Source organism: Camelina sativa, chromosome 16 (assembly GCF_030686135.1).
Source record: "Camelina sativa cultivar CO46 ecotype springtype chromosome 16, ASM3068613v1".
NCBI classification, from domain to species: domain Eukaryota; kingdom Viridiplantae; phylum Streptophyta; class Magnoliopsida; order Brassicales; family Brassicaceae; genus Camelina; species Camelina sativa.
Genome location: NC_141895.1, coordinates 28,319,588 through 28,344,434, shown reverse-complemented (window position 1 = coordinate 28,344,434; position 24,847 = coordinate 28,319,588). Strand labels below are relative to the sequence as shown.

The following is a 24,847-nucleotide window of genomic DNA, read 5'->3' as shown; positions in this document are numbered from 1 at the left end:
TCTGAATCCGACCCGTTTCATTAACGGGACCCGATAGCTCCTTTCATTCTTTTTTTATATACTTTGGTGGGCCGGGCCCCCATTGAGAGGAGGAAATAAAAATCAGTCACTACATTCCGTTTTTCCAACAAACGCTACAGTTAATTTTAATATCATTATGTTGTTGGATAAAAAGTACACAAGACGAGAATCTAAATAAACGGACGCGTGGTCTGAGCATTCGAAAAAGCACACGCCATGGAGCAACACATTAATACGTGCCATCTTCCTGGTAACCATACATGTCTTATTGAAGTAACTATGAAGTATGAAGCATCAGAACAAAGAAGTAAATTATGATATCAGCATTGTCCCATTTTCTTCGACTATCTGTGCACTCAACTCACCCAAAACACATAACCACCACCTTCATGCAGTCGTCCAGCCGTCTGATGGAGTTCAAGGTCAAAGATCTTATGGTTGACAAGCGGCGGCTTGTCCAAGTTCCCGATAACGCCACTCTAGCAGACGCTTTGAGCACCATGGTAAACCACCATGCATATATATATTTCTTTCTGTTAGAATACTTGACCGTTTAATTCATATAAAAATTGTTACTAAAAACTAAAACGACCGTCGCTTATCAAAAAAAAAACTAAAACGACCGTTCTTCTTGGTATGATCATGAAACCGGTGGCAAACCGAGTTATAGCTGTGCCGGTGGCTGCCAAACCAGGCCAATGGCTGGGGGCCGGCGGATCGATGATAGTAGAGTCGGATAAACAAAGCGGCAGTGCAAGGAAACAGTACATAGGAATGGTGACCATGCTCGATGTTGTGGCTCACATCGCCGGCGAAGGAGACGACAGCGAGAGTGGGCTCGATAAGAAAATGGCTGCTCCTGTCTCTTCTATCATTGGTCATTCCCCTGAGGGTCTCAGCCTTTGGTCTCTCAATCCTAATACCAGTTTAGTATTGAAGATTAATTATTGCTATATATGTCTACTATTTTTTCGTTTAATAATGTTTTATACTTTCTCAACATTGTAACTAGTATTAAGTAAGATTTTATTTTGTATGACCAAGTATATATACGGCTATTTTCTATCATCAACTATTAGTTGTTTCGATTAATATTATAGTTCTTACTAACCGACATTAATCAGAAAATGTTATGCAAAATTTTTGCATATAAAGTAGAAAATCTCTAATATTATGAAAACAGCATAATGGATTGCATGGAGATGTTGAGTAAAGGAATCCACAGAGTATTGGTTCCAATGGACAGCAACATAGAAAATATATCAGGACCTGAGTTGGTGGAGTCGGCTTCTTCTTACGCAATGCTGACTCAGATGGATCTCATCTCTTTCTTCCTCGACCGATCCTCTCATCTCCAAGGTATCCTATCCCACACCGTCACTGATCTCTCCGCCATACATGACACCGTTTTAGCCCTCATCAGCCAGGTAAATTAATTAATCAAGTTATAAATAAAAATAAAAATAAAAAAATTGGAGAAGTGAGAATTTCCATCAGATTATTAATTAAAGAGAACTTGTCTCTGTTATATACAGGCCCGAGTAAAGGATGCGATTAAATGCATGAGTAAGGCAATGCTCAATGCCGTTCCTATCGTTGAAGCCTCCAGCGAGGAAGAGGATCATAAACAGCTCGTTGACGTACGTCACTTTGCTTACACTAATTGCACTTACATATCTACCTATATCTTTCTATAGACTATAGATGAAGCTAGATGCTCTGATTAATTATATTGGTGTTTGCTTTGGTGCATGCAGGGTAGAAACCGGAGAGTAGTGGGAACGTTCTCGGCGAGTGATCTAAAGGGATGTCATTTAGCCACGTTGCGTTCTTGGTTACCGCTAAACGCGCTAGAGTTTGTTGAGAAAATCCCAAGAACTCCCTTGTTCACCGCTGCTTCGTCAACACCAGGGAGGGAGCTCGTGACGTGTCACGTGACATCAACCTTAGCTCAAGTAATCCGTATGGTCACCACGAAACGTGTACACAGAGTTTGGGTCGTGGACCAGAACGATGGGCTACAAGGCCTCATTTCTCTTACTGACATTATCGCTGCGGTTCGATCCGCTTTGCTCTAAAGAGCTCAAGATCTCTAACTCGCAACAACTTTCAGTCTTCCGGGGAAAATAATGTTTGTTTGGTAACAGAGAACTTATCAAAACAAGGAATGACGAGATGGAACATATCAATCCAATTTCTTCTGTAAGAGAATATATATATATATATATATATGTAAATACAAATTTATATGATAGCAAAATTATTTATATGGATCGAACAAAAAAAAAACAATCATAGGAGTTATGATATATTGAGAGGGTAGTGATTAGTTAGTGAATAGGGTACTCAGGCACGGGGCGCAAACAAGCATGGCGTACGAATGAGACAATTTCAGTGCTCTTGTACTAGTACTGTATAATTCTATAATCATACTTTCATCACTAGTTTTAATCGGTGATATAACCTTAAAAAGCATCTATTCATTATATGCGCTCCACTTAACTACTTACTCTAATAACATGGAACAAAAAGTGTACTCATGTTTATAGTATTTGTTTGTTCTGTTTCCAAGCGCGCTCTTTCTTCTTTTCAGTATTTTTTAACTGCATTCACAATACTATAATATAGCTATTCTCATGTACATCTAGAGTAGCTCTCAATAATTACGTATGAGCACGCTTTTTGTGGTCTAATCAAATTCTTCGTTAATTACCGCTACATAATTATTTACTTTTCGGTTCCACGGAAACTAATTAAGAAGATAATTAGTGGCCTTATTGTACGTGACAGTATATGTATTATTTATATATTATATGTCATGAACTCACGATTCATATATATGTAGCGATGTAAATCATGTAATACCAATGTTATGAGAAATCACGTAACCAGACGTGTTGGAAGTTAGCTATAAACTTATACTAGTATTAGTTCATATACACGATGATGAAATAATACTGTTAACAAATTTTTTGTGACAACAAATATTGGTCGGGATTCAACTATTTATGTCCTTCTTTGAGGTTTAAAATACTGACTAAACCATCTCTATTACTCTATAGTCTATACATATACGGCAGCAGGTTGTTGTTTACTAAGTGTATGGTACAAAATTTCCGGTCAAAAATAATTACAAAGTACTGACATTAGGATTAAAAACTAGTTAAAGGACTTGTAATCTTTGGTGTTTAAGTATTGATCATGAATATTTTACGTTCTTTGGGGAAACAGTTCACGCATGTTTCTGTGTTGTGCTTGAGTTCTTGTATTCTTGTGTGGTTTCATTTTAAATTATATGATTGTATTGATTATATCGAGAAAGAGAAAGACCTTTTTAGCTGGTAGAAGAAATAGAGAAGGGATGGATTGAATTTGAAGCATGGAAAATAGCGAACAACACTCACTGCAAAGTTAGTGGGAAAGGTCGCGCGTAATACGAGGGAGCAACAAAGTGTGGGCCTTTCTTTCGTTTACAGTCTCAGAAACTAATGCATGCCCACATTTTTTTAACTTTCATCTAAGTATATATAACTACTAGTCTAGTATTATATCTTGTGCCAGTAGGGGATTAATTTATGATACTAATCGAATGTACATTTCTGTTATACAACTTGATAGAATATAATCGTTAATTCGTTCTATGGGCATTCATTCCCCGAGAAATGAAACCATATTTGATCATACTTTGTTATACTTTGTTATTCAGAGTGATTAATATCAATTGTGAGAAGAAAAAATAATAATAGTACATACTTGTTTTGCTGGAATGTTGTTGATTTAAGAAGGCAGATGAGATATATTTAACTCTTAGAAATATAAACATGTAGAGGCTGCGGATGGCGTAACCTGATCTGACAGGATAAGCCGGTCGCAGGGGGTTGTCGGGAGGGAAGAACGCCGCTATTGGCAGAGTCACGCGGGGTAACCGGCAGGCGGCTGTAGCCGGTCACTGAGTCTTAATTTGTCTAGCAAGTACACTTTGTACAGTGTTTATTAGTTGTGCTTTTTTCTGTGACGGTCCGGTTTATTCCCCACACTCTCCTCGATTGTTACCCATTTCCTCCACTAAACCCCTTATTTTACACGCGCGTGAAACAACTTCATGTTTCATTCTGACGGATAAATTAAAAAAATGTACTAATAGAACGAAAGAAAGAGTAAAAGTTGGGGAAAAAAGGTAAACCTGACTCTTAGAAATTTGAATAGAAGAAGTGGGTCACCTCACCTCAGTCATGCATATAATTTATAAATACCCTTCCTTCAACGAACCCAAAAGCGAGCTATAGGAGTAGAAGCAAGACCGGTTCAATAGTAAAACAAAAAACCAAAAACACAAACGAAAGCAAGAGGAAAGATTGAAGAGAGGAAAGACGGGTGTGCCATTGTGGATGTTGGGGTTGGGTGTGGACCGGCTCCAAGCCGACATCAACCGGCTCCTAGCCTCCCTTTTCCACCAGGGAGTGCTTGACGAGCATTTCTTGCAACTTCAGCAGCTTCAAGATGAGACTTCACCAAACTTTGTGTATGATGTCATTAATATCTACTTTGATGAATCCGAGAAGCTACTCCGCAACCTCAGATTATTGCTGTGAGTTTCATTTCTTATTTACTTAATATATGTATTGTGTTAACATCCATCTTTGTTCGGAAATTAATATGTCCGTATGAATGATATGATTGTTAACTGCAGGATGGATAGAGAATTCTCGGACTACAAGAAAATAGGATTGCACCTGAATCAGCTGGTGGGAAGCAGTTCCAGCATTGGTGCGCGTAGGGTTCTTAACGTATGTGTTGCCTTCCGCTCTGCCTCCGAGCTTAGCAACCGCCCAGGGTACTACTAATTAAACGCTACCTATATTTTATTATTTGTAATATAATCTAGGAAAATAGGTGAATATCTAAGTCAAATGCTCTCTTGTACTTGTCAATGATGATGCTTCAAAATCAGGTGCTTGAGAGGGCTGGAGGTAGCAGAGCATGAGTATCATTACCTCAAGAACATGATGCATGAACTCTTCCAGGTACTTTCATTTGTTAATAGCAATTTATACACATACTGTATATATATATATATATATATATATATATATATCTGGATGATAATGATATTGATGTGAATAAGTTTGTGGCACTTTTACTTAAATGGTTGCAGCTGGAGCAGCAGAGGCTATTAGCTGCTGGAGTCAGATATCCGATTTAGAATTATCATAATGTGTTTTTTTTTTTTTTTGGGGTCATAAAATTCTCGATGATTAGAAAAACTAATAAGTGCGTGATGATAGTGTGTTGTAAGCTAACGAATCCAACAAAACCCTTTTTCTACTAATGCTTTGTTAATCTCTTCATAAATTTAAATTATAAATCCTTTTGTATTTTCCAGATCCTCCTCCTACATATGAGAATTAAACTGGGCTATGGGCGACAATAAAAGAAGAATATGGCCCACTGTATGGCCCGTTTATCTTTGATTATGATTTCTTTTTTTTTTTTTTTTGGAAGAAAATAGCTTTTCAATCTGTTTTAGAGAATCATCACAAGTGTCTCGAATGTAACGATTAAAATTGATTTACCTGGATAAGAGTAAATTACATACAGTATAATAAAATAGTTGGGAAGCAAAGAAATGTGGACACGTGGGTGGTTTGCTTACTCTAGTCATGCAAAAAATTTGCAGCAAAATCTGGAAACCGAGTAAGAAAAAGACAGGTGTGCCACCAAGTTAACACTTTGATAGTGTATATCCATCTTAACTCTTAAGTTAAATGCACGACTTCCACGTCTTACTTAATAAATCATTAAATCTCTGTAGGGGACTATACTAGTATATATATACACACACTGATGCTCATATCGTAGTACAAACATATTAACGAGAAAAAGAAAAAGATTGGTAAAAATAATACAAGATAATCTGCGTGAGGAGAGCAGGCAAATGAATAACCTGCCAGAGGACTGCATCGTCAAGATCCTTTCCTTGACAACGATTGCCGACGTTTGCCGATCATCGGCGGTCTCCAGGATCTTCAGATCCGCCGCAGAATCCGACAATGTCTGGAATCATTTCTTACCGTCTGATTTCCCCGCTGGTTTTGCGGCACCAGCTGGTCTTCCCACCAGGAAACAACTCTTCTTCTCCCTCGTCCATAACCCTCTTCTTCTCAACGACGCCCATCTGGTAACCTTCTTTTTTGCGATCTGATCTGATCCGATTTCTATCTTGTTTTGCCACAACCAATTTTGTCTATTCTAGCTACTCAGCGTTGTATATACATATATATATGGTCGAATGGATTTGCTTCATCTTCATCTTCATACTTAATAAGTAGATGATTCTGCAAAAGTTAAAAGCTCTGTTCAGGCAAATCTCCCTATGTAACCTTGTATTCAAAGATCCATAACCTTTGTAATCAATCTATTAGGCTTTATAATATCTTCAAGATGATCATTGGAATGCTTTTTTTTTGTTTTCCCCTGTGATATCATATTTTGACTGCATTATTTCTGTAATCAAAGCAGAGCTTTTCTCTAGAGAGAGAGAGCGGTAAAAAATGCTACATAATGGCAGCGAGGTCCTTGAGTGTTGTTTGGGGGCATGACCAAAGATACTGGCAGTGGATCACTTTACCTAATACCAGGTCTATTTCTTTCCATACAAGCTACTTTCCTATCCTTGTCTAGACGTTGACCTCTAAACTTCCTCGTCTGCGTTATTCCATCTTTACAGATTCGTAGAAGTTGCTGAGCTGATCTTGGTATGGTGGCTTGAGATCACTGGAAAGATTAACATGAGCCTTCTCTCCGATGACACCCTCTACGCCTCTTACCTTGTCTTTAAGTGGAACGATGCTCCATACGGTTTTCGCCAGCCTGTAGAGACATCCCTTGTCTTGCCAGCTGACACTGATGATCATGTTCAGCCTTCCCTGGTGAGTCTCATGCAAAATCCAGGCACTGAAGAAGAAGCTCAGTGCGCTGCTATGAGAAGAGATGGTTGGTACGAGGTGGAGTTGGGACACTTCTTCAAAAGGAGAGGAGATATGGGTGAGATAGAGATGAGCCTCAAGGAGACTAAGAAGCCTTTTGAGAAGAGAGGCCTGATTCTTTATGGTATCGAGATTAGGCCTATGCCCCAGTTATATCCTACTGGCTAATTCTAACCACCTTTGCAGTTTCCAGTGTGCTCTTTGATTCTCAATCTTGTGTTGTTTTCTTCTTCTTCTTTCTAGGCTTGTTGCAGAAAAATAAAGAGTTTTTTTTATAAACTATTTCTATGTGAGCTGGTGTTTTGATTCTCGAAATTATGACAATTAATTTTATGTTTGAATTTTTTGTCCTGGTTTGCAATAATCTAGAAAATTGTGTCTGACCAACAAAAAATACACGTAATGTTTTGAGGGCCAAGTTAGATTAACCATTGTTTAGACGATGAAGACTGGTTTTTTTACCTAACTTAGTATATAGTTTGGTGTTAATAATCACCCCGCAAATTAAAAATTGCATGATACATGTTATGTTGTTTGAAGAAGGAAAAAGAAATGACACAGGCACGGATCTAAATATTGTTGAGAAAACTAAGTGCACATGCGTTAAATATCGTTATCATAGTGCTGGCTGGTCCTGCTGGAGGTTAGAGACCGACCTTACCATTATGATTCCTACCCGTTTTCTTCTTTTTACTCAATCGGGTCAGATCGAACGTTGGACTTATATTATACATCCAAAATTAGCTAAAATTAGATATATATTTATTGAAACAATCTTGAATCCCTAATTCAGGTGTACTTTTGACCTAATTAGATATCTCAGCAAAATATCCCTTAAACAAACAAAATAAAATATCTAAAAAAGATCCCGTTCTCTTTTGTTTACCAGTTTATTTATTTTCTCAAAATAAATTAAATTTAAACCCAAGCTGAAATTTCTTTATTGAATTTACCTCCTTTGATCTGTTAAATGAATTTCGTAATGGTCATGACATATGTTGAAAGAGAACAATAAAAAAAAAATTGGAATTCATCAATTTTTTTCCTTCCACTGAGAAGGAGATCTAGGCTTCTTGATCGTTGGTTGAGCCAACTAATCTCTCACTGCATCCATGCAACCTATAACGTACGCATGGAACCATTCGTACACATCATGTATATATAATCTTGTCAAAAGTTATAGATGTGAGAAACTTTCTCCCATCAGAAAAGAACAAATTTATACATGTTCTTCCAAGTTCTATGACTGCCACAAAATCCAAAATTCAGTTATATACTGTAGCAACTAACAAGTAATATATAAATATTGTTCAAAAACGTCTTTACGATCAAATGATAGTTATATAAGTTATTCACAATCCATGACAGTGATTATATGTTTCACAAGCTAGACTCCTAGGCATCATCCAAAATTACAATATTGAGAAAAATATTTATATGCTACTTCTATATACAATATTTGATGGGAACGTTAGGATTAATATCTTCAATTATGGGAGTGAGAATCTTTATTCCCCATACATACATGCCCACTTGACGGGTCAATTTGAAAACTGAAATAATGCAAATATATATATATATATATATACACAACAAATATGTGTATTATCCTATGGGGTCGCTCGAGATATAACACACATTTTCCACAGTTTTAATTCGTTTCGTTTGAGAACCAAATATTTGAAACAAGTTTGGTACTATACTATTGACTAGCTTAGCTGATCATGGACCTAGATGGTAACATGGAAGGTTCATATTTTATTCAGAAACAAAACAATAGAGAGTATAAAAAATTTCAACGACGAAATATTCTGTGAAGATTTAATGATCTTTTTGGTTTTTTAAGATATGAGAAGATTTTGTAAAGCTAATACAGCTTTAATTTATAAAAGTTGAGAAGATGCAATGTTAAACGTCAGACATCAATATCATAATGTTGAAACGTTATAAGAATGAGATTTAAGTTTGTTATATTTAACTAATCATAAAGGGGGGGGGGGGGGAGGGGGGAATCGATAATATGCAACTTTGACGCCCACACTGCTGTTAGATGCTTTGTTTTAAACAAATACTAAAGATATAGAAAGATAAAAGTAACCTTTTGATCTGTAGTGATTGTATAATCGTTGTATAATATATGTGGAATATTGTAAGAATAGGAAAAAGGAATATTGTAAGAATAGGAAAAAGGAGTGAAGGAGAAACAGTGATCGGAAAGAAAGAAGTAATGTAAAGGTTACAGGTTTGCCGAAGACAGTCAAACAAGAATCTTCAAAAGTATACCAATTATGCATGTAATATTTAAGTACGTATATTAAATGAAAACTGTTAAATGTACAACTTTTTGTTATTTTTTAATAATGTTTCTCAAGACATTATTAAAAGAAACACTGAAAAAACAAAAAGGAATTATTGTATATCGTACATGAAATATGTGATGGTACATTAGAGAGGTTTATTTATTTTTTATTTTTGAAGATAATATTAAATTATATTCAAAAGTAAAAATACTGGTTTACAACTAATGTATCATTTCTGTTGAAAGATTCAAGTTGAGGTAATAGAAAAAAATTTCAAAATTTAGAGCCTAACCAAACAAGTAGACCAGTCTCGCATCGTCTATCTCCCTTCAGACCAATTGCCAGGAGTACATTTAGAAACGTTTAACGTGACGTATAAAAAAAAAAAAAAAGAAAAAAAAAAGTGGACATCTATGTACTTAATGAAAAAAGATCAGGCGAGGAGTCAGCCCCACGTGTCAAGTACGTATTAGCTTAAACAGTAAAATTCGTAGGTGTAAAAAATATAAAAAAAGAAGATTCTTATTGGTTTAAAAGAGGACCGTGTCGTGGTCTTTCAATCTTATAAATCTTGCACTCGTTGTCTTTCTTTTTTCCCCAACCTTCACTTTCCTCCCTCTCTCAATAATAATAATTAAGAGCTAGTAGCGCAAGTCTTCTCTAGAGCTACTAACAAGCATCATTAACTCGAAAAAAATGAAGGGTGGTTTGCTCGTCGACGATGAATTTATTCACGGGGAAGAAAGGAGCCTCACTGTTCGCAAAACTTCTCTGTTTTTCACCGGCGATGGTTTCACGGTTTATGACTGCAAGGGCAGCTTGGTCTTTCGGGTGGACTCTTACGGTGGCCCCAACACCCGCGACACCGACGAAGTTGTCCTCATGGACGCCCACGGCCGTTGTCTCCTCACCCTCCGACGAAAGGTGCTTTTTTTTATTGATTTATAAGATTTTGAATAACTGAGTTAACTCGTCTAGAGTTGAAACTTACTCTGTTTCTGTTTTCCTTTTTAAAAAAAAAATATCGAAACGGTGAAACAGAGGCCGAGTTTGCGACGAAGATGGGAAGGTTATCTCGGGGAGAGATCGGACGGTCAGAAACCCATCTTTGGGGTCAGGAGATCGTCGATAATCGGGAGGAACAGCGTGACGGTGGAGGTGTACGGGGACTACATGTGCGGCGAGTACCTGATCGAAGGTAGTTTCGGGCAAAGGAGCTGCACTGTTGTGGAGGCCGAGACGAGGCGGAAGGTGGCGGAGATACGGCGCAAAGTGGATGCCTCAACGAACGTGATGCTTGGGAAAGACGTTTTCTCGTTGAACGTGAAGCCTGGTTTTGATGGAGCCTTTGCCATGGGTTTGGTTCTTGTGCTTGATCAAATATACGGCGACGATCTCCTCGAGCTTGGTGAAGAACAGGTGCACCCTTCCGCAGAAGATCACTGATTTGATTTCTCTCCTTTTTTTCTTTTGTTTTCTTCTTTTCTTTTGTTTTGGTGGGACGCAAAACCGAGTGAGGATAATTATCAATCTTGATTTTGAGTTTCTCTGTCGGCTTGAAAGTAACGATTTGGACAAATCTCCTAATTTCGTCTTCTTTCACTTGATGTTGTTGTAATCAGTTGTTTGGTTTGAATTACGCAATTTACAGCTGTTTCATTTTGAATTTTGAAGAACAAAAAGTGTTTACCAATGGAGTTAGTTGTAGATAACAATATCTTTTTTTGTCTATTTAATTTTCGCTTTTGTAGGTGAGTTAGGCAAAAAGTTACAAGTTGTATAGCTCGAACGATTTGTAAAAATTTACATTAGTCAAAGCGACCAATACCCTTAAAGGTGTTCCGTGTCCAGTATATTGCTCTCTCCGTGTCATAGCCTTTGTAGGACGGTTCAACTATATATAATACTCCAAATCTATGGGAGATAGGGATAGCATAGAATATTGTGTCAAATAGTCCCCTATATTTTATGGCACAAAACTATACTAGTGTGAACTCCTCACGACTTTGACTTGGTTACATGGAGGAAAAGTTTCATCTCTAAAGAAAAAAATATCTGAAACTCTTCCGGTGTCGGTGTATGACCATACAATAATAAACAGTAAGGAAGTTTGAATATACTAATAACAAGTTTGTGATTCATACAAGGCCAGTGCTGTGTGTTTGATCTCTCAATTCGATCACTGTTCCAAAAAAAAAAAAAATCCTCTTTTAGCTGGACTAAGATCAATTATTTAGAGAGAGGGAAAGTACATGAATATGAATCTTCCACACCTCTTCGGCTCTTTCCTAGAATCGTTGTGTAGTTTCTGTGGTATGGTCCGCCGCATTAACATAAAAATATGGCCCATTCATAGCCCACTAATATCTGCGGGTTTCTTAATCGCTTGCTAACGAGAATTCAAACGTCTAGGCCCAAGTACGAACGAGATATTTTTGGTTTTTTTTTTCCTTTTTCTCGACAGATATTTTGGTTGACAAGAAAATATCTGTGTATTGGCTAAAGTTGGTTGATGTCAAGTTGTCATCAAAATCGATATGTACCAATTCTATCATACTTTTGACAAACAAATGCCTAATGTTTTCTCTATTTCATACTTTATATAACACAACATCGAGACACATAGAAAACCATATCCATATTACACAATATTATGAACATGCATGTATCATACACGCATATTGCATTTGCATAAGAGTATTAAACATGCATCTATATGTTATTTATCTTAATACGAACATACGGGATGGTGTAGACATGTGTCTTATTAGTTACGATGATGCGCTAAGAGAATTGTGATGGGGAAAATCACGGAATATGGTAGTTAATTGGAGGAGGCACATGGCTAATATCATCACTTTTTTCTTCTTCTTCTCCTTCATCTTCGTCCTCTTCTACATCCCATAGAAACCTTGCGTATGAAGCTTGCACATAGCTGCACCATTAATTTATAAACAATATTGTTAGCATCCCGATCGAGTCTTTAATTAATTTGTCCTTAATTAGCTTGTGAAATGGTTTGATTATAGAAGGTAATCTATGCAAGATTACCAATCTTCGGGGGATATTTTGACGGCTTGTTGATAGTACGAGTGCGCTCTTTCACGATCTCGGTGGTTGTGCAAAATGAGATCAGCATATAGAGAATAGAGAAAGAACGTTTCCATCGTTGGTGTTCCCCAAAATCGCTCTTTCACAATACTCTTCTGCTTTTTTCATGTCTCTTTTCACCTGTTCATCATATACATTAGGTTTTTTTCGATGACAACGTTTCTTTTCTTCTCTTCTACGACTACGGTTTTTCCTGAAACTAAACATGAAAACTCTGGGGGTTTTTTTTTTTGCTTTGTCTTTCGTATATGCAGTACACTCTTTACACGTGTATTATATATGAATCTTCTACAATTAAATATCTTGTAGTATAAAATATCCTATATATTAAAAGAAACCAAAATATAAACGGCTGATAAAAATATTTTTTTACTATGTTTTCCTTGATAAAATCCTTAATTACCTCTTTTAAGAACTTGGCGTAGTTTCCAGTCAAAAGCGAGTTTCCTGGATTCAAGTCGATCATCTCCTTGTAATACGATTCGGTAGCGTCCTCACTTCCGCCGCCGTCAACACCACTTCCACCGAAACCACCGCCGTTACAAATCTTGCCACCGCTGCTGCCCATCCCACCACCACTCACAAGAGTCTCTAGACGATCATCATAACTGGCCTTTTCTCCTAGTCCTGAGCTCGAGAACAGCCTATCCACTAAGAAAGTTGACGACGGATCCAAAGTCGTCTTTTTCGTGTAACGTGTTTCATCTAAGGATGACCTGCGTTGCCTTCGTGGTATGGTATTTTCGTTGTGGTTCTCGTTGCTTGCTGTTGATTTAAGAACACTATCCTTGTGCTCGGAGAGAGCTTGTTGGTGCAACTGCTCACCAGTGTGTCCATCTATGGACTTTGATGAGAAAAGAGACAACGATCTTGACCGGCGCTGGAGCTGTGACTCCTGGTCCGGAGACGATTCTCTCGAGCAGTGTTGTGGAAGCCACGACTTCAGTATCGGAGCAGATGTGCTTCTCAATAACATGATGAACCTACTCGGGTGCCAACTACTTTAAATTAATAACTCCATTAAACTAACACCACTTATATATGTACCTTATATAAATGAGTAGTCAGTCGTCTACTAGAGTCTTTATATAATGAATGGTAAGCCGCATAATTTAATTTTAGACTGTAAAAGATAAGTGTTTATATTATTGGTTGACACCAGCCAAGTGAAAAAATAGTGAAACTATTCGACGGACGAGAGACCATCCATAGATAGATTGATAGCAAAATTTATATCGTAGTAAACGTAGAGCCTCTAGTACTTTGACACGTTGACCACAACCACATGGGCGAAAGTGGGACTCACCTTTCGCCCTTTTGTCCCCATCATTTACATAGTTTCTTAGAGAAAAATTGACGGTCCTGGGTTGCCTGGGAGATAGAGACAAACTCTAAACGTAACTGTAATCTACAGTGCAATCTCGAACCGAGACAACAGTCGACACGTTTATGGACTTCAGCTGACGAATGCCGACAAATCTCTCAATGCTTGGGAGATAGAGACAAATCTCTCAATGCTTCACATTCGTCGTCATCATTCTCATGCTTTTATCAACTATATTACGGCCTCTGTTCTCTTGTCACGCTATATGGATTATTAAATGTATTCAGCAGAAGCAGATAATAACGTTTTTTTAAGGGTTTCTTTCGAAGCTTTGAGAAGAAAATGATACGTGGGTGATTCTTCACACTATACATCAAGATTCTGATCATGTTACGGAGGTGATAAATAATTCATCATAAATCTGATTTATGGATATCGTCACAAACATTAAAATTATGAATCTGATTGGTATATATATCCCATAATTACATGAACATAAGGGAATCATTATTTAGGATGTGATGCCTGAGGCAGATATATTCGATAATTAATTTCTTATCCTAAGGAGGCGCTGTCGAGTTAAAAATAAGATGCGATATATTGAGATGGTCATTATCTTACACACAGGTAAACAAAAACGTACGGTGAAGAATCGTGGTTTGACCTTAAGAAAAAGTCTTCGGTACTGGAGTCTGAAGCTTTTACGCTTAATTAGTCAGCCCATGTCCTCACTTTATCTGTTAAGGCTCCCTCTGTAGGCCCATTAAAAGCCCAATACCAGTATTGTTACGCATGTGGATGGTGCGTCAAACGGACATGCATGATACACACAAACACACCATCGGTTTTTTTTTTTTCATTTTTCTTTCTTACTGTAGCACACACCATCATTATTTATGAACTCATGCGCGCGAGGAGTAGCCGAGTATATGTAGAAGTTTCCCTGATTGTATATATATATATTTGAAGATAGTATAATTCCGAATTTCCGACAAAAAGAAAAAAGCAAAAAAACCATCAAACATGAATCCATGAGAAGCAACACGCTTACATAATGTTTTAATTCTTGAAACTATTCTCACGGTTCAAATACTCTGTCGCTACATCTACACACCCACCTTACGGGATAATATGTTATCATCATCATCATGATGAGCACCATGATCATGAATGCCAAATAGATAAGGAAGACAAGGCTTGCAGTTCAGGCACTTGTTCGCACACTCGGGAGGCTCTGAACCCCGAACCGGTTCCTTCTCTTTTTGTTTATGATCATCACCTGCTACATATATATAAACCAGAAAGTGATTAATAAAACAGATTTAATTATAGTTTACTCAAAGGGGAAATAATTTGTAAGGATTAATTTTCAATTTTTTTTTTTTTTTTTAAGGATTTGGATCTATACCAGATACGTAGTGTAAAGACATGAGAGAGATCAAGAAGAAGAAGATATAGGCAATGAACAATGCAGCTCCTGAACCACATCGTTTATATTTTCTTGACGAGATCATGTCTTCACTTTTTATCAAACCCCAAAGCGCGCTAGAGTTGTATAGAGCAATAGCGTATACTACACATGCTTAGGTCTACCCCACACATGTATTGCTTTTGGGAAAAGAGCATGTGTAAATGTAAATTAGAATTCAAAAATAAATGTAAATATTCATCAACTAACTTCTTAACTTATCTAGATTTTCATGATTTTTATAATTTTCAACTTATTATTCCGTCGAACTCGTTTGATCTCCAACACCCATTATCGTCATCATGTTAACTCTCTGTCTCACTTTTTTGTGTGGTACTACACACCAAAGACAACAACCCTAATTTCAACGAACACGGAGTTTTTTTTTTCTTTCTGTTTTTATTTTTGAAAATAACAAAAAAAGGCTCCATGGCTATTGGTCAGCAAAGCGTGTAATTGCATGCTAATTAGACGGCCGCATGTTTTTACATACTTTGTGTATTTAAACCTATGTTGCATGAAAACTCTTTTCGAGGTCCATTTTCTGTTTCCGAAACGTTTCGGAAACAGAAACTTGTGGAAACTCGGAAACAATGCACAGAAACACGATTTCTAGAAATTTATGTTTGGAAACACGATAGAAACTTCATTTCCGTTTTGGAAACACGACGGAAACTTCTTTTTTAATTTGAAACTTAATAAATAAATATTTTAAAATATAAAACTTCATTATAAATATAAATATATAATATTATTAGTGTTTTAATTCAATTTTTTAATATTTATATTTGAAGTTTTATTGTTTGAGGCTTTTTGATATGGTTTTTATGTTTGGTGTTTTATTATATATATATATATAAATATAAATCTATATATATATGTATATGTATATGTACATACGTTTCCAAAACGTTTCATTTCCTAATTTTTGAAAAAAACCGTTCCTCGTTTCCGAAACGTTTCGTTTCCGCGTATTCGTATCCGTTTCCGTTTCCATGCAACCTAGATTTAAACCATTCAAGTTATTATACTGAATCGAAGAAGTGGGATTATATATTCATATATATACCTCATTGAATGGAAACCAAACCCTTGTTGATTATTCAGGGTATTATAGGGGTTGGACATGTTTTAATGGGTTTGGATCCTATCTTTAAGTTTTATCTCAACCAACTGTTTTCGTTATGGTTAAACGAAGATGTCACACCCGTAGCCAAAAAAAAAAGTAAATATAAATTTATGAGTTGAGAGTCTTGTAACAAGATCACCATGTATTTGTATGTATTACTCCTTGTCGGTTGTAGTAGCTTTTTGGCGAAGATATCAATTTATTGTTCTTTCCATATTTGAATGAAAAGGGAAAACCAAAGTCAAAAGAAACATTTAGTTATGTTGCCCTCTGTGATGATCTCGAGACGATGTGAGTTGGGGATAGAAGATAATAGACATGCCGAAGGATGCCCATTGGATCAAAAATAACGACCAATAGAAGATGGCTTAAGTTTGTCGGAGGAAACTCCCACCAAGTCTCTTGACAATTTTATTCAACTTTGGGGAAGCGTTGTTGCTGCTGACTTGATGCTACATTTTCAAGTTTCATTAAAAAATAAAGAAGCTACATGAATCTCGTGATCTTTCTTAATCACAGTCTGGTGACAATAAATTCTTTCTATACAACCATCAGATTTTGTTTCAAATACTATATATATACGTATTTCAAATTTTAACATATATTACTAAAATTATAAATAAGTGAGCACAAGTTAAACGTATACATTTGTGTTGTGAAACGTGAATTGCGGGATAATTAAAGAACGAATACAGTATATATGGATTCGCCACGTGCTTTTTTTGTGTGTGTGTGTGTCTTCCTTAAATTGTCTTTTCGGTTAAATGCAAAGACGTGGAGAAACGGCAAAAAGATCTCAATGATTCATGCACTTATCTTATATGCCCTTTGCATTGATCCGAACAAGTTGAGATTTTTATGATTTTGGGGTTTTTCTGGCTTGATTTTATGATATGGATCTCGACGCTTTTTACTCAGATCTGATTATGATATCATATTTTGGTGTCCAACTCTTATCTTTTCGCTCTGGAAATCAAAGATCCCTCATTTTTGTTCCCCCGAGTGTTTCTCGATCGGTGTTCTTTTAGTTTTACCTATGTTCAGAGATCAGAGAGAATCTTTCCATCATTGAGCTCTTGTTTGGGATGCATCGATGTCTTTGCTAGCTTTTGAATTGTACCCAAATCTGTGTTTACACTTTATATTTCAAGCCTTTAGTTATAATTTATTTTCTTATAGATTTGAAATATTAATTTTAATAAAATTTGCTATATTTTTGTTTCCTTTATAGCTAGAAAATTCATTGAATTTTTCTTTTCGTTATAAAAGCTACTAGTCCAACGAGAGGGAAACTTGAACAGTACGTATTGTGTTATAAATGAACATACAGAGAATCCTTCAACTAAAATTCATCACATCGTTTAAGTAATCACATTTAATTGTTGATTAAATATTTTCTAAATTCGAGATATTAATTTTTAAATAAAAAGAAGTTGTCCAGTTTATAGCTAGAAAATTCAGCGAACTTTTTTTTTTTTTTTTTTTTTGTATGGAGAAGACTGTTCCGTGGCACTTGATATTAGAGGAAACTTAATTAAGGCTACGAATGAAACACATACATAGAATCCTTGGATGATGCATGCATGCTTTTATGTTATTAATGTGAGGCTTGAATCAATACCTTATGTTCTTAGCTTATTTATATATGTCTTAAGAAAATCTGAAACTATTTCAGACTTCAACTCTGCATAGATTAATCCATCTCCCGTCAAAATGGTGAAGACTCTTTAATTTGTCTCTATCTACTAACAGACCCTGATTTCAAAAAATTAATCCTCTTTTTTTTTTTTTGTATGAATGTGTAGGACCGTGGTTTGTTAGTACTCGTTGCAATTTTAGGACTTCTCTGGTTAAGCAATGGTGAATCAGTGATGAAATATGGAGCGGTCGGGGATGGAATTGCCGATGATACATCTGTAAGTTTTTTGGTCATGATACAAAGTTTTAACTTTTGGTGAACATCGTTGGACATTTGATTGGTGGAAAAAAAAAATACTAGGCGTTCCAAAAGGCGTGGGAGAATGCTTGTAAGGGAAGCTCCAAAACGGGGAGTGTACATGTACCAGCAGGGAAGGTGTTCCTCCTCAACTCCCTTCACTTCACGGGACCTTGCATACCGAAACCTCTCCTTTTCACTGTAAATCCCTCCAGCGGTTTTACTTGATAGAGATATTATTACACATTTACATGAATATATAATCCGAAACAAAAAAGAAAAAAAAAAAAAAAGAATATATAATCCGAATATGAAACTCCAAAATAATTATTTTGTAATATATATATAGATCGATGGAGAGATGATAGCGCAGAGTGATCCAAACAAGTGGGAAAATGGTGAGAACGGAGTAATACCATGGCTCATATTCGATCAAGTGGATGGACTTGCAATTGTAGGGCGCGGCTTGTTGAACGGCCAAGGCAAAGCATGGTGGGATATTCATTGCAGAGATCATCCCGGACCCGTAATTATATTTTCTTTTTTTTAACCTTTTGATTTATTTTTTAATTTTTTAATTTTTTTTTTTTTTTTTTTTTTGTTATAGTAAATGTATCATAACTAACCATATATACTCGGTGTCTCAGAATTGCATCTGGCTTGCACCAACGGTAAGTTTACTTTTTACAAAAGAAAATAGTAGTATGTAACAAACTGGGACGACTCAATAACGATATATATATACTTTAACCGCAGATGATGACATTTAGCAACTGCGGAAATGTAACATTAAAGAGTTTGAGATTCAGAGATAGTGCACAAACCCATGTTCTTGTGATGGGAAGCCAAAATGTGTATATCAGTGATATCAAAATAACCTCACCGGAGGCTAGCCCTAACACCGACGGCATTCACATCACATCTTCCACCTCCGTTTCTATTAATCATTCTGACATCGCCGCTGGTAAATTTTTCTTACCTAACCAAAACAATAATTAATAAATCTTGATCCATGGACACATCCAATAAAGGTTTAACTGGTTAGTTAGTTTCTTTGGTTTTTCTTACATTTTCCTTAATTATATAGGTGACGATTGTGTGTCTATCGGTGATCAAGTGAATAATGTGACTGTTTCCTTTGTGAACTGCGGACCTGGTCACGGTGTAAGGTGGCTAATATTTTTCTCTAGCAATCTCGAAATCTTATACTTTCAAAATGTTTTTGTTAAATTAGAAGAAAAGGAAAAGAAACTAAGAAGAAATGTGAAACAGCGTTGGGAGTTTAGGTAGAGGAGGAACAGAGGTAGCAGTGGAAAACATACGTGTGTGGCACGTTAACTTCACAGGAACAACAAACGGAGCTCGAATAAAGACGTGGCCTGGAGGAACTGGTTACGTCCGAGGAATCGAGTTCTTCGACATTCGTTTCTCGTCTGTACAAAACCCCATCATCATTGATCAGTTCTACGGTTGCGCCCCTAACTGCCCTCAAACTGTAACAATCTTTTTTTTAAAAGTTCTATCTAAATGTAGATGAAAGATGAGCTAATGGTAAAAGTGTAATGTTGTAAAACAGAGAAAGGCAGTTCACATAGAGAAAGTGAGATACATGAAGATGAGTGGAACATCGGCTACAAAGGTGGCAATGAAGCTTGATTGTTCAGGGGAGAGTGTTCCATGTTCCAACCTTTTCATGAGAGACATTGACTTATCTCCGGCCGATGGAATTGATTCTGTCTCCTCTCTCTGCTCTTTTGTTCAGGGCTCCGCACAAGGCATCATCCGACCTTCCTCCTGTCTTTAGCTAATATGTTGGGGGTGTAAATTGAAATACTGTGTAAGTATATTGGTCATATTGGAATAGAGAAGAATTTCAAAGTTAATACAAAAGCCCTGATATAAAAATGTAAGCCCAAATAAAAAAAAGAGGCCCAAAAAGAGTCGATCCAAATCGTTTACTCAAACCCAAAAAACCTTAAACCTTAAACCTCCGTCGTATGTCTCCGTCGTTAGCCTCCTGTTGATCTCCTCCATCTCAGATCAAAATTTCTCCCTTTTCCGGTCATAGCGATCTGAGCTAAAGTTGGGCTGTGTTCTTAAATTCGCCGTGGGAAAGGGTTTTTTACAGATATGGCTGTTTTGTTAAATCGCATCGGGTTTTAGGTTTTTTTTTTTTTGTTGCGATTGAGGTAGATATGGATGTCGAGGGTTTGCTGAACTCTTCGGTCTCGTATTTGTGGAATAGATTGGGTTGGTAGATCGATCTTAACAACTAATTGCAAATTTCTTGGAAGATTTTGATGTTAACGGGTTCACTATACGGGTATGTTTAGGCTCGAGGGATCATGCTATCTCTGCGAACCATTCGCAGATTCTGCCATTCTTCTATAGCAGCCACCACCTGTCGTGTTTCGAATCAGATCCAAGGTGGTGTTCTTGAGGAGCCAGCCCTCGTCAAGCTTAAATCTGAGCGAGACCCTGAGAAGCTATTCAATCTCTTCAAAGCTAACGCCACAAACCGTTTGGTGATTGAAAACAGATTTGCTTTTGAAGATACGGTTTCTAGGTTAGCTGGTGCACGCCGGTTTGATTTCGTCGAGGATCTGCTTGAGCATCAGAAGACACTTCCACAAGGTAGGCGTGAGGGTTTCGTTGTTAGGATTATTATGTTGTATGGCAAGGCTGGAATGACCAAGCAAGCACTTGACACTTTCTACAATATGGATTCACACGGTTGCAAAAGAACCGTTAAGTCCTTCAATGCCGCGCTTCAAGTCTTATCTTTCAAACCTGATCTACACACCATCCGGGAGTTTCTTCACGACGCCCCATCTATGTATGGCATTGATATTGATGCTGTTTCTTTTAACATTGCCATTAAATCTTTCTGTGACTTGGGTATACTTGACGGCGCTTATATGGCTATGCGGCAGATGGAGAAATCACGGTTAAAACCTGATGTTGTTACTTATACTACACTTATATCTGCGTTTTACAAGCACGAGAGGTGTGTGATTGGGAATGGGTTGTGGAACCTTATGGTCCTCAAGGGCTGCAGGCCTAATCTCACCACTTTTAATATTAGGATCCAGTTCTTAGTGAATAGGGGACGTGCTTGGGATGCGAATGATCTGTTGATGTTGATGCCGAGACTGCAGGTGGAACCGGACAACATAACGTATAACATGGTTATCAAAGGGTTTTTCATTGCGAGGTTTCCTGAGATGGCCGAAAGGGTTTATACAGCAATGCACGGTAAAGGGTACAAACCCAACCTCAAGATCTACCAGACGATGATTCACTATCTGTGCAAGGCAGGAAACTTTGATCTGGCTTATACCATGTGCAAGGATTGTATGAGAAAGAAGTGGTACCCGAACTTGGACACAGTTGATATGCTGCTCAAAGGGCTTGTGAAAAAGGGCCAGCTTGATCAGGCTAAGTCGATCATGGCGTTAGTTCAAAAACGAGTGCCTCCGTTCAGGTCAAAACAGTTGGTCTCCCTTAAGTCCATTTTGTAATATTTTACATTGAAATGGAACAAAATTTGCTACATCTACACGACAAGGCGGCCACAGGATTCTTTCTTTCTTTCTTTCTCCTGAGTTTGTTTTGTATAGCTTTGGGGGCTGAACTGGAAATTGGATGTAGTCCCATATCAGGAGGTACATTTATCTTCTTATCGGATTCAACTATTAGTTGCTCCGTGATAATAAAGGCCAGGGTGATTTGGAAACTCCAATGGATACCCAGTAAGTAAAAAATAGTGTCTCTCTGCTAAATGATGTTTTGATTGTAAAGATCTGGTTTACATTTTCGTTATGCTAACTGCAAACATCTTATTTCTTCTTTTGAATTCAGCTCGAGAGCAAAATGGCATACGCAAAGTCCGTGTGCAGAAGAAACCGGTAGGATCTTTGTCTGATGATGCAAACGCTTCGCTAAAGCAACGAGCCCTGGGAAAATCAGTTATGTTCTTAGCTTCGTCCAGCCAAAGTAAAAGGCGTTAAACCTAAAACATAGGCGTTGATAGCTTTTCCTGCTAATATAGCACACGAATGTAAACAACAGAAAAAGAGAACAGAGACAACCGATCAATGCATAATTATTTATTGTTTGTGGAAACTTTGAACCCACAAATGACAAAGCAAACTTAATTAGTAACATATTATTGTCTACTCAAAACGTCTGTCTGGTGATGCTTCAACACCTGGTTTCTGACTTGTGATGGTAGATTTTATGGCGGTAAATTTTTTAGCATTGTAATTTTGGAAATATCTTTTACGTAAGAAACACAATTCCAAAATTGTTTGTTTTATGAAAAGGCGTTATGGGAACGTGGGTCTAGTTGATTGAGGGTGTTTTATATGATTGAAATTTCTGAATTTGAAGATCCAAGATATAAGACGTATCCTCAATTCCAAAACGATGAATAATACCTTGGGTGGTAATGATACAACATAAGTATATATATAAAAAAACTGACGCATAAAGTGTATAGAGACATACATAGGCATCATCGCCATCCTAAGGTAAGTTCCGTAGTTAACTCGATCACGACACACACATATTTATATATACATACACGTGTACATTTAGACAATTCTAATAAAATCATCTTCCTCCTGAATCGATCAATCCTTAAATTCATTATAGTTAACGTCGTAGATTTCGGATTCGAAGCTTTGTTGGTACCATCGAGGCGGAGTTCTGCTCTGTTATTTTCTGTTCTGTTCTGTTCTGTTCTTTTTTGTTCTGTTCTGTTTCTGTTTCTGTTCTGTTCTGCTTTGGATTTTGTTTCTCTGGGAAAAATGAAGGAAAACATGGGAAACCCTCTGCATATCAAGTCGTTGAATCACATATCTCTTCTATGTCGATCCGTGGAGGAATCCATGAGCTTTTACCATAACGTTTTAGGGTTCCTACCGATTCGTAGACCTGGCTCTTTTGATTTCGATGGCGCTTGGTACATACCATATATAACGTACATGTATATTATATCTTTTGAAATGTTAATAACGAAATTATGTTTTTTTTTTTTGTGTGTGAGTAGGTTGTTTGGACATGGAATGGGTATCCATCTTCTTCAATCTTCTGAACCTGAGAAATTACTGAAGAAATCTGAGATTAATCCCAAAGATAATCACATTTCTTTCCAGGTAGATAGATTACCATCTTCTTTTCATTTTTTGACCCTCCAATATACTTTTAACATGCGTGTACTCACTTACCCCTTCTGCACAGATTAGGTATCCATAATACAAACTCTATTAGTGTTCTGATCTATCATCAATTTCATTTAGAATATATACTTTCAGAAAATGTAACAAGATGCATGATTTTATTTGAACTGGAGCTCTTTTAAGTTTTTTTTTTTAATTATTATTACAGTATGCAGATAGATTTTAGCATTAATCCACATAATTGAAATCTGAGACCACATAATTTGACACAAAAAATAACAATAAAAGAGATTTGTGTGTTGAATGCAGTGCGAAAGCATGGAAACGGTGGAGAAGAAGCTCAAGGAAATGGAGATAAAGTACGTCAGAGCAGTGGTGGAAGAAGGAGGAATCCAAGTGGACCAACTCTTCTTCCACGACCCTGATGGCTTCATGATTGAGATATGCAACTGCGATAGCCTCCCCGTTGTCCCTCTTGCCGGAGAGATGGCTCGTTCCTGCTCTCGAGTCAATATCCGCCAGCTGGTCCAGCCATCGCAAAAAACTCAAATCCACCCCTAGTTCTCGTGTCTGCCCATCTCCTTAAATTCTGTTTGGTAGATAACTTGTGATGTGTTTGTCTCTTTGATTGCGTGTGTGTATAAATATTGCATCTAATAATTCTAATAAGTAAGACAGAAGTTGATGTGATTCCGATTCCTCAAGCTGGAAAATGACCATTTGCTTCACTCTAGTCTATGTACCAGTAGTTAAGAAACAAAATTGGTTCCTTCTAAAACTTGTGGTAGAATTATGATTTTATAAGAAATGTCATAATACATTTGAAATCGCCTAAGCTTAGGAAGATAAGTCAAATAAGACATGTTATCTCTGACATGCTACATCTATTTTACGTAACAGTAATATATGTATCAAAGACCTCCTCTAGGGCCGGAGGATGTTATCGCACTGAAGAAGAAGCTGTCGCCGGAAGTTTTGGATGAAAGGTTCGGCGCATTTGTCGACATCATGAATCGTTGGCTTGCTCTCTAGCTTATTCGAAGGGATTGTGACTGATCTTCTCTTCTCTGTAATGACCTTGGAGTTGGTCCTGTGCACAGAAAGTTGTTGTATGGAACTCATTTTCCTAATCTTGATGTGTATTTTGTGTGTGTTTTGGGTGACTTTGATAATTTGGCTGGTGGTGAGAGTTTTATGTGTTTGGGGGTGTAATTTATAGGATTGTTGGTATATATGCCTAAGTGGTCTTTTAAATCCCTACGGAATTGAAAGGAATAATTTAACTAGTAAGAAGAAGAGATCGAATGTTGAATTTTGAAGTTTTAGATAGAATAGGGCTAATATTAGTAAAACCATCTCCTCTCATCACTTATCCACATAAAAAATCTA

At 37.0% G+C, this 24,847-nt stretch overlaps 7 protein-coding genes and 3 pseudogenes across 11 annotated transcripts; 7 read left to right on the top strand and 3 right to left on the bottom strand.

The window, feature by feature from the left end:
• Positions 1-293: 293 nt before the first annotated feature.
• LOC104752523 (SNF1-related protein kinase regulatory subunit gamma-like PV42b) lies at positions 294-2,215 on the top strand (annotated as a pseudogene). Its single transcript, XR_015583828.1, has 5 exons — positions 294-523; positions 672-946; positions 1,180-1,448; positions 1,557-1,661; positions 1,779-2,215. The product of XR_015583828.1 is annotated as an SNF1-related protein kinase regulatory subunit gamma-like PV42b (transcript).
• A 1,958-nt stretch (positions 2,216-4,173) lies between these two features.
• Positions 4,174-5,403, top strand: LOC104754059 (pseudo histidine-containing phosphotransfer protein 6-like). Its single transcript, XM_087493422.1, has 4 exons — positions 4,174-4,609; positions 4,712-4,855; positions 4,973-5,045; positions 5,177-5,403. Exons 1-4 carry the CDS (start codon positions 4,410-4,412, stop codon positions 5,222-5,224), a joined length of 465 nt encoding a protein of 154 aa, XP_087349548.1. The 5' UTR covers positions 4,174-4,409; the 3' UTR covers positions 5,225-5,403.
• A 387-nt stretch (positions 5,404-5,790) lies between these two features.
• On the top strand, positions 5,791-7,348 carry LOC104752522 (F-box protein PP2-B11-like). Its single transcript, XM_010474686.3, has 3 exons — positions 5,791-6,199; positions 6,541-6,659; positions 6,749-7,348. The coding sequence occupies exons 1-3, from the start codon at positions 5,957-5,959 to the stop codon at positions 7,173-7,175; spliced, it is 789 nt and encodes a 262-aa protein (XP_010472988.2). The 5' UTR covers positions 5,791-5,956; the 3' UTR covers positions 7,176-7,348.
• A 2,495-nt stretch (positions 7,349-9,843) lies between these two features.
• LOC104752521 (protein LURP-one-related 5) lies at positions 9,844-10,973 on the top strand. Its single transcript, XM_010474685.3, has 2 exons — positions 9,844-10,231; positions 10,349-10,973. Exons 1-2 carry the CDS (start codon positions 10,004-10,006, stop codon positions 10,751-10,753), a joined length of 633 nt encoding a protein of 210 aa, XP_010472987.1. The 5' UTR covers positions 9,844-10,003; the 3' UTR covers positions 10,754-10,973.
• A 905-nt stretch (positions 10,974-11,878) lies between these two features.
• On the bottom strand, positions 11,879-13,521 carry LOC104752520 (uncharacterized; annotated as a pseudogene). The gene is made up of 3 exons (XR_015585481.1): positions 12,822-13,521; positions 12,359-12,538; positions 11,879-12,242 (listed from the first exon to the last, which is right to left on the bottom strand). The product of XR_015585481.1 is annotated as an uncharacterized LOC104752520 (transcript).
• Positions 13,522-14,820: 1,299 nt separating this feature from the next.
• On the bottom strand, positions 14,821-15,256 carry LOC104752519 (EPIDERMAL PATTERNING FACTOR-like protein 8; annotated as a pseudogene).
• A 1,857-nt stretch (positions 15,257-17,113) lies between these two features.
• Positions 17,114-20,165, top strand: LOC104752517 (putative polygalacturonase At3g15720). 2 transcript variants are annotated; one of them, XM_019237983.2, is made up of 9 exons: positions 17,114-18,055; positions 18,145-18,255; positions 18,339-18,476; positions 18,625-18,801; positions 18,923-18,946; positions 19,032-19,239; positions 19,363-19,444; positions 19,548-19,744; positions 19,852-20,165. In XM_019237983.2, exons 1-9 carry the CDS (start codon positions 18,053-18,055, stop codon positions 19,929-19,931), a joined length of 1,020 nt encoding a protein of 339 aa, XP_019093528.1. In that variant the 5' UTR covers positions 17,114-18,052; the 3' UTR covers positions 19,932-20,165. The 2 variants fall into 2 exon arrangements, with proteins under 2 accessions (XP_019093528.1, XP_087349585.1); XM_087493459.1 differs by having other exon boundaries at positions 17,185-18,055; positions 19,548-19,770; positions 19,852-20,132.
• A 99-nt stretch (positions 20,166-20,264) lies between these two features.
• LOC104752516 (pentatricopeptide repeat-containing protein At1g80150, mitochondrial) lies at positions 20,265-22,400 on the top strand. Its single transcript, XM_010474677.3, has 2 exons — positions 20,265-22,027; positions 22,137-22,400. Exon 1 carries the CDS (start codon positions 20,621-20,623, stop codon positions 21,794-21,796), a length of 1,176 nt encoding a protein of 391 aa, XP_010472979.1. The 5' UTR covers positions 20,265-20,620; the 3' UTR covers positions 21,797-22,027; positions 22,137-22,400.
• A 379-nt stretch (positions 22,401-22,779) lies between these two features.
• LOC104752515 (glyoxylase I 4) lies at positions 22,780-24,754 on the top strand. 2 transcript variants are annotated; one of them, XM_087490790.1, is made up of 4 exons: positions 22,781-23,241; positions 23,329-23,434; positions 23,768-24,054; positions 24,359-24,754. In XM_087490790.1, the coding sequence occupies exons 1-3, from the start codon at positions 23,087-23,089 to the stop codon at positions 24,017-24,019; spliced, it is 513 nt and encodes a 170-aa protein (XP_087346916.1). In that variant the 5' UTR covers positions 22,781-23,086; the 3' UTR covers positions 24,020-24,054; positions 24,359-24,754. The 2 variants fall into 2 exon arrangements, with proteins under 2 accessions (XP_010472977.1, XP_087346916.1); XM_010474675.3 differs by lacking the exon at positions 24,359-24,754 and having other exon boundaries at positions 22,780-23,241; positions 23,768-24,148.
• On the bottom strand, positions 24,225-24,580 carry LOC109129392 (uncharacterized). Its single transcript, XM_019237429.2, has one exon. It carries the CDS (start codon positions 24,578-24,580, stop codon positions 24,383-24,385), a length of 198 nt encoding a protein of 65 aa, XP_019092974.1. The 3' UTR covers positions 24,225-24,382.
• Positions 24,755-24,847: the final 93 nt, after the last annotated feature.

Coding starts and splice junctions, on each gene's coding strand:
- LOC104754059 (XM_087493422.1), top strand. CDS start 4,410: ATGTTGGGGTTGGGTGTGGACCGGCTCCAAGCCGACATCAACCGGCTC. Junction 4,610..4,711: donor CGCAACCTCAGATTATTGCT/GTGAGTTTCATT, acceptor TGTTAACTGCAG/GATGGATAGAGAATTCTCGG. Junction 5,046..5,176: donor TGATGCATGAACTCTTCCAG/GTACTTTCATTT, acceptor AAATGGTTGCAG/CTGGAGCAGCAGAGGCTATT.
- LOC104752522 (XM_010474686.3), top strand. CDS start 5,957: ATGAATAACCTGCCAGAGGACTGCATCGTCAAGATCCTTTCCTTGACA. Junction 6,200..6,540: donor TTCTCAACGACGCCCATCTG/GTAACCTTCTTT, acceptor TAATCAAAGCAG/AGCTTTTCTCTAGAGAGAGA. Junction 6,660..6,748: donor ATCACTTTACCTAATACCAG/GTCTATTTCTTT, acceptor CCATCTTTACAG/ATTCGTAGAAGTTGCTGAGC.
- LOC104752521 (XM_010474685.3), top strand. CDS start 10,004: ATGAAGGGTGGTTTGCTCGTCGACGATGAATTTATTCACGGGGAAGAA. Junction 10,232..10,348: donor TCCTCACCCTCCGACGAAAG/GTGCTTTTTTTT, acceptor ACGGTGAAACAG/AGGCCGAGTTTGCGACGAAG.
- LOC104752517 (XM_087493459.1), top strand. Junction 18,802..18,922: donor GCAGAGATCATCCCGGACCC/GTAATTATATTT, acceptor TCGGTGTCTCAG/AATTGCATCTGGCTTGCACC. Junction 19,771..19,851: donor CCCCTAACTGCCCTCAAACT/GTAACAATCTTT, acceptor GTTGTAAAACAG/AGAAAGGCAGTTCACATAGA.
- LOC104752516 (XM_010474677.3), top strand. CDS start 20,621: ATGCTATCTCTGCGAACCATTCGCAGATTCTGCCATTCTTCTATAGCA.
- LOC104752515 (XM_087490790.1), top strand. CDS start 23,087: ATGAAGGAAAACATGGGAAACCCTCTGCATATCAAGTCGTTGAATCAC. Junction 23,242..23,328: donor TTTGATTTCGATGGCGCTTG/GTACATACCATA, acceptor GTGTGTGAGTAG/GTTGTTTGGACATGGAATGG. Junction 23,435..23,767: donor ATAATCACATTTCTTTCCAG/GTAGATAGATTA, acceptor TGTTGAATGCAG/TGCGAAAGCATGGAAACGGT.
- LOC109129392 (XM_019237429.2), bottom strand. CDS start 24,580: ATGAGTTCCATACAACAACTTTCTGTGCACAGGACCAACTCCAAGGTC.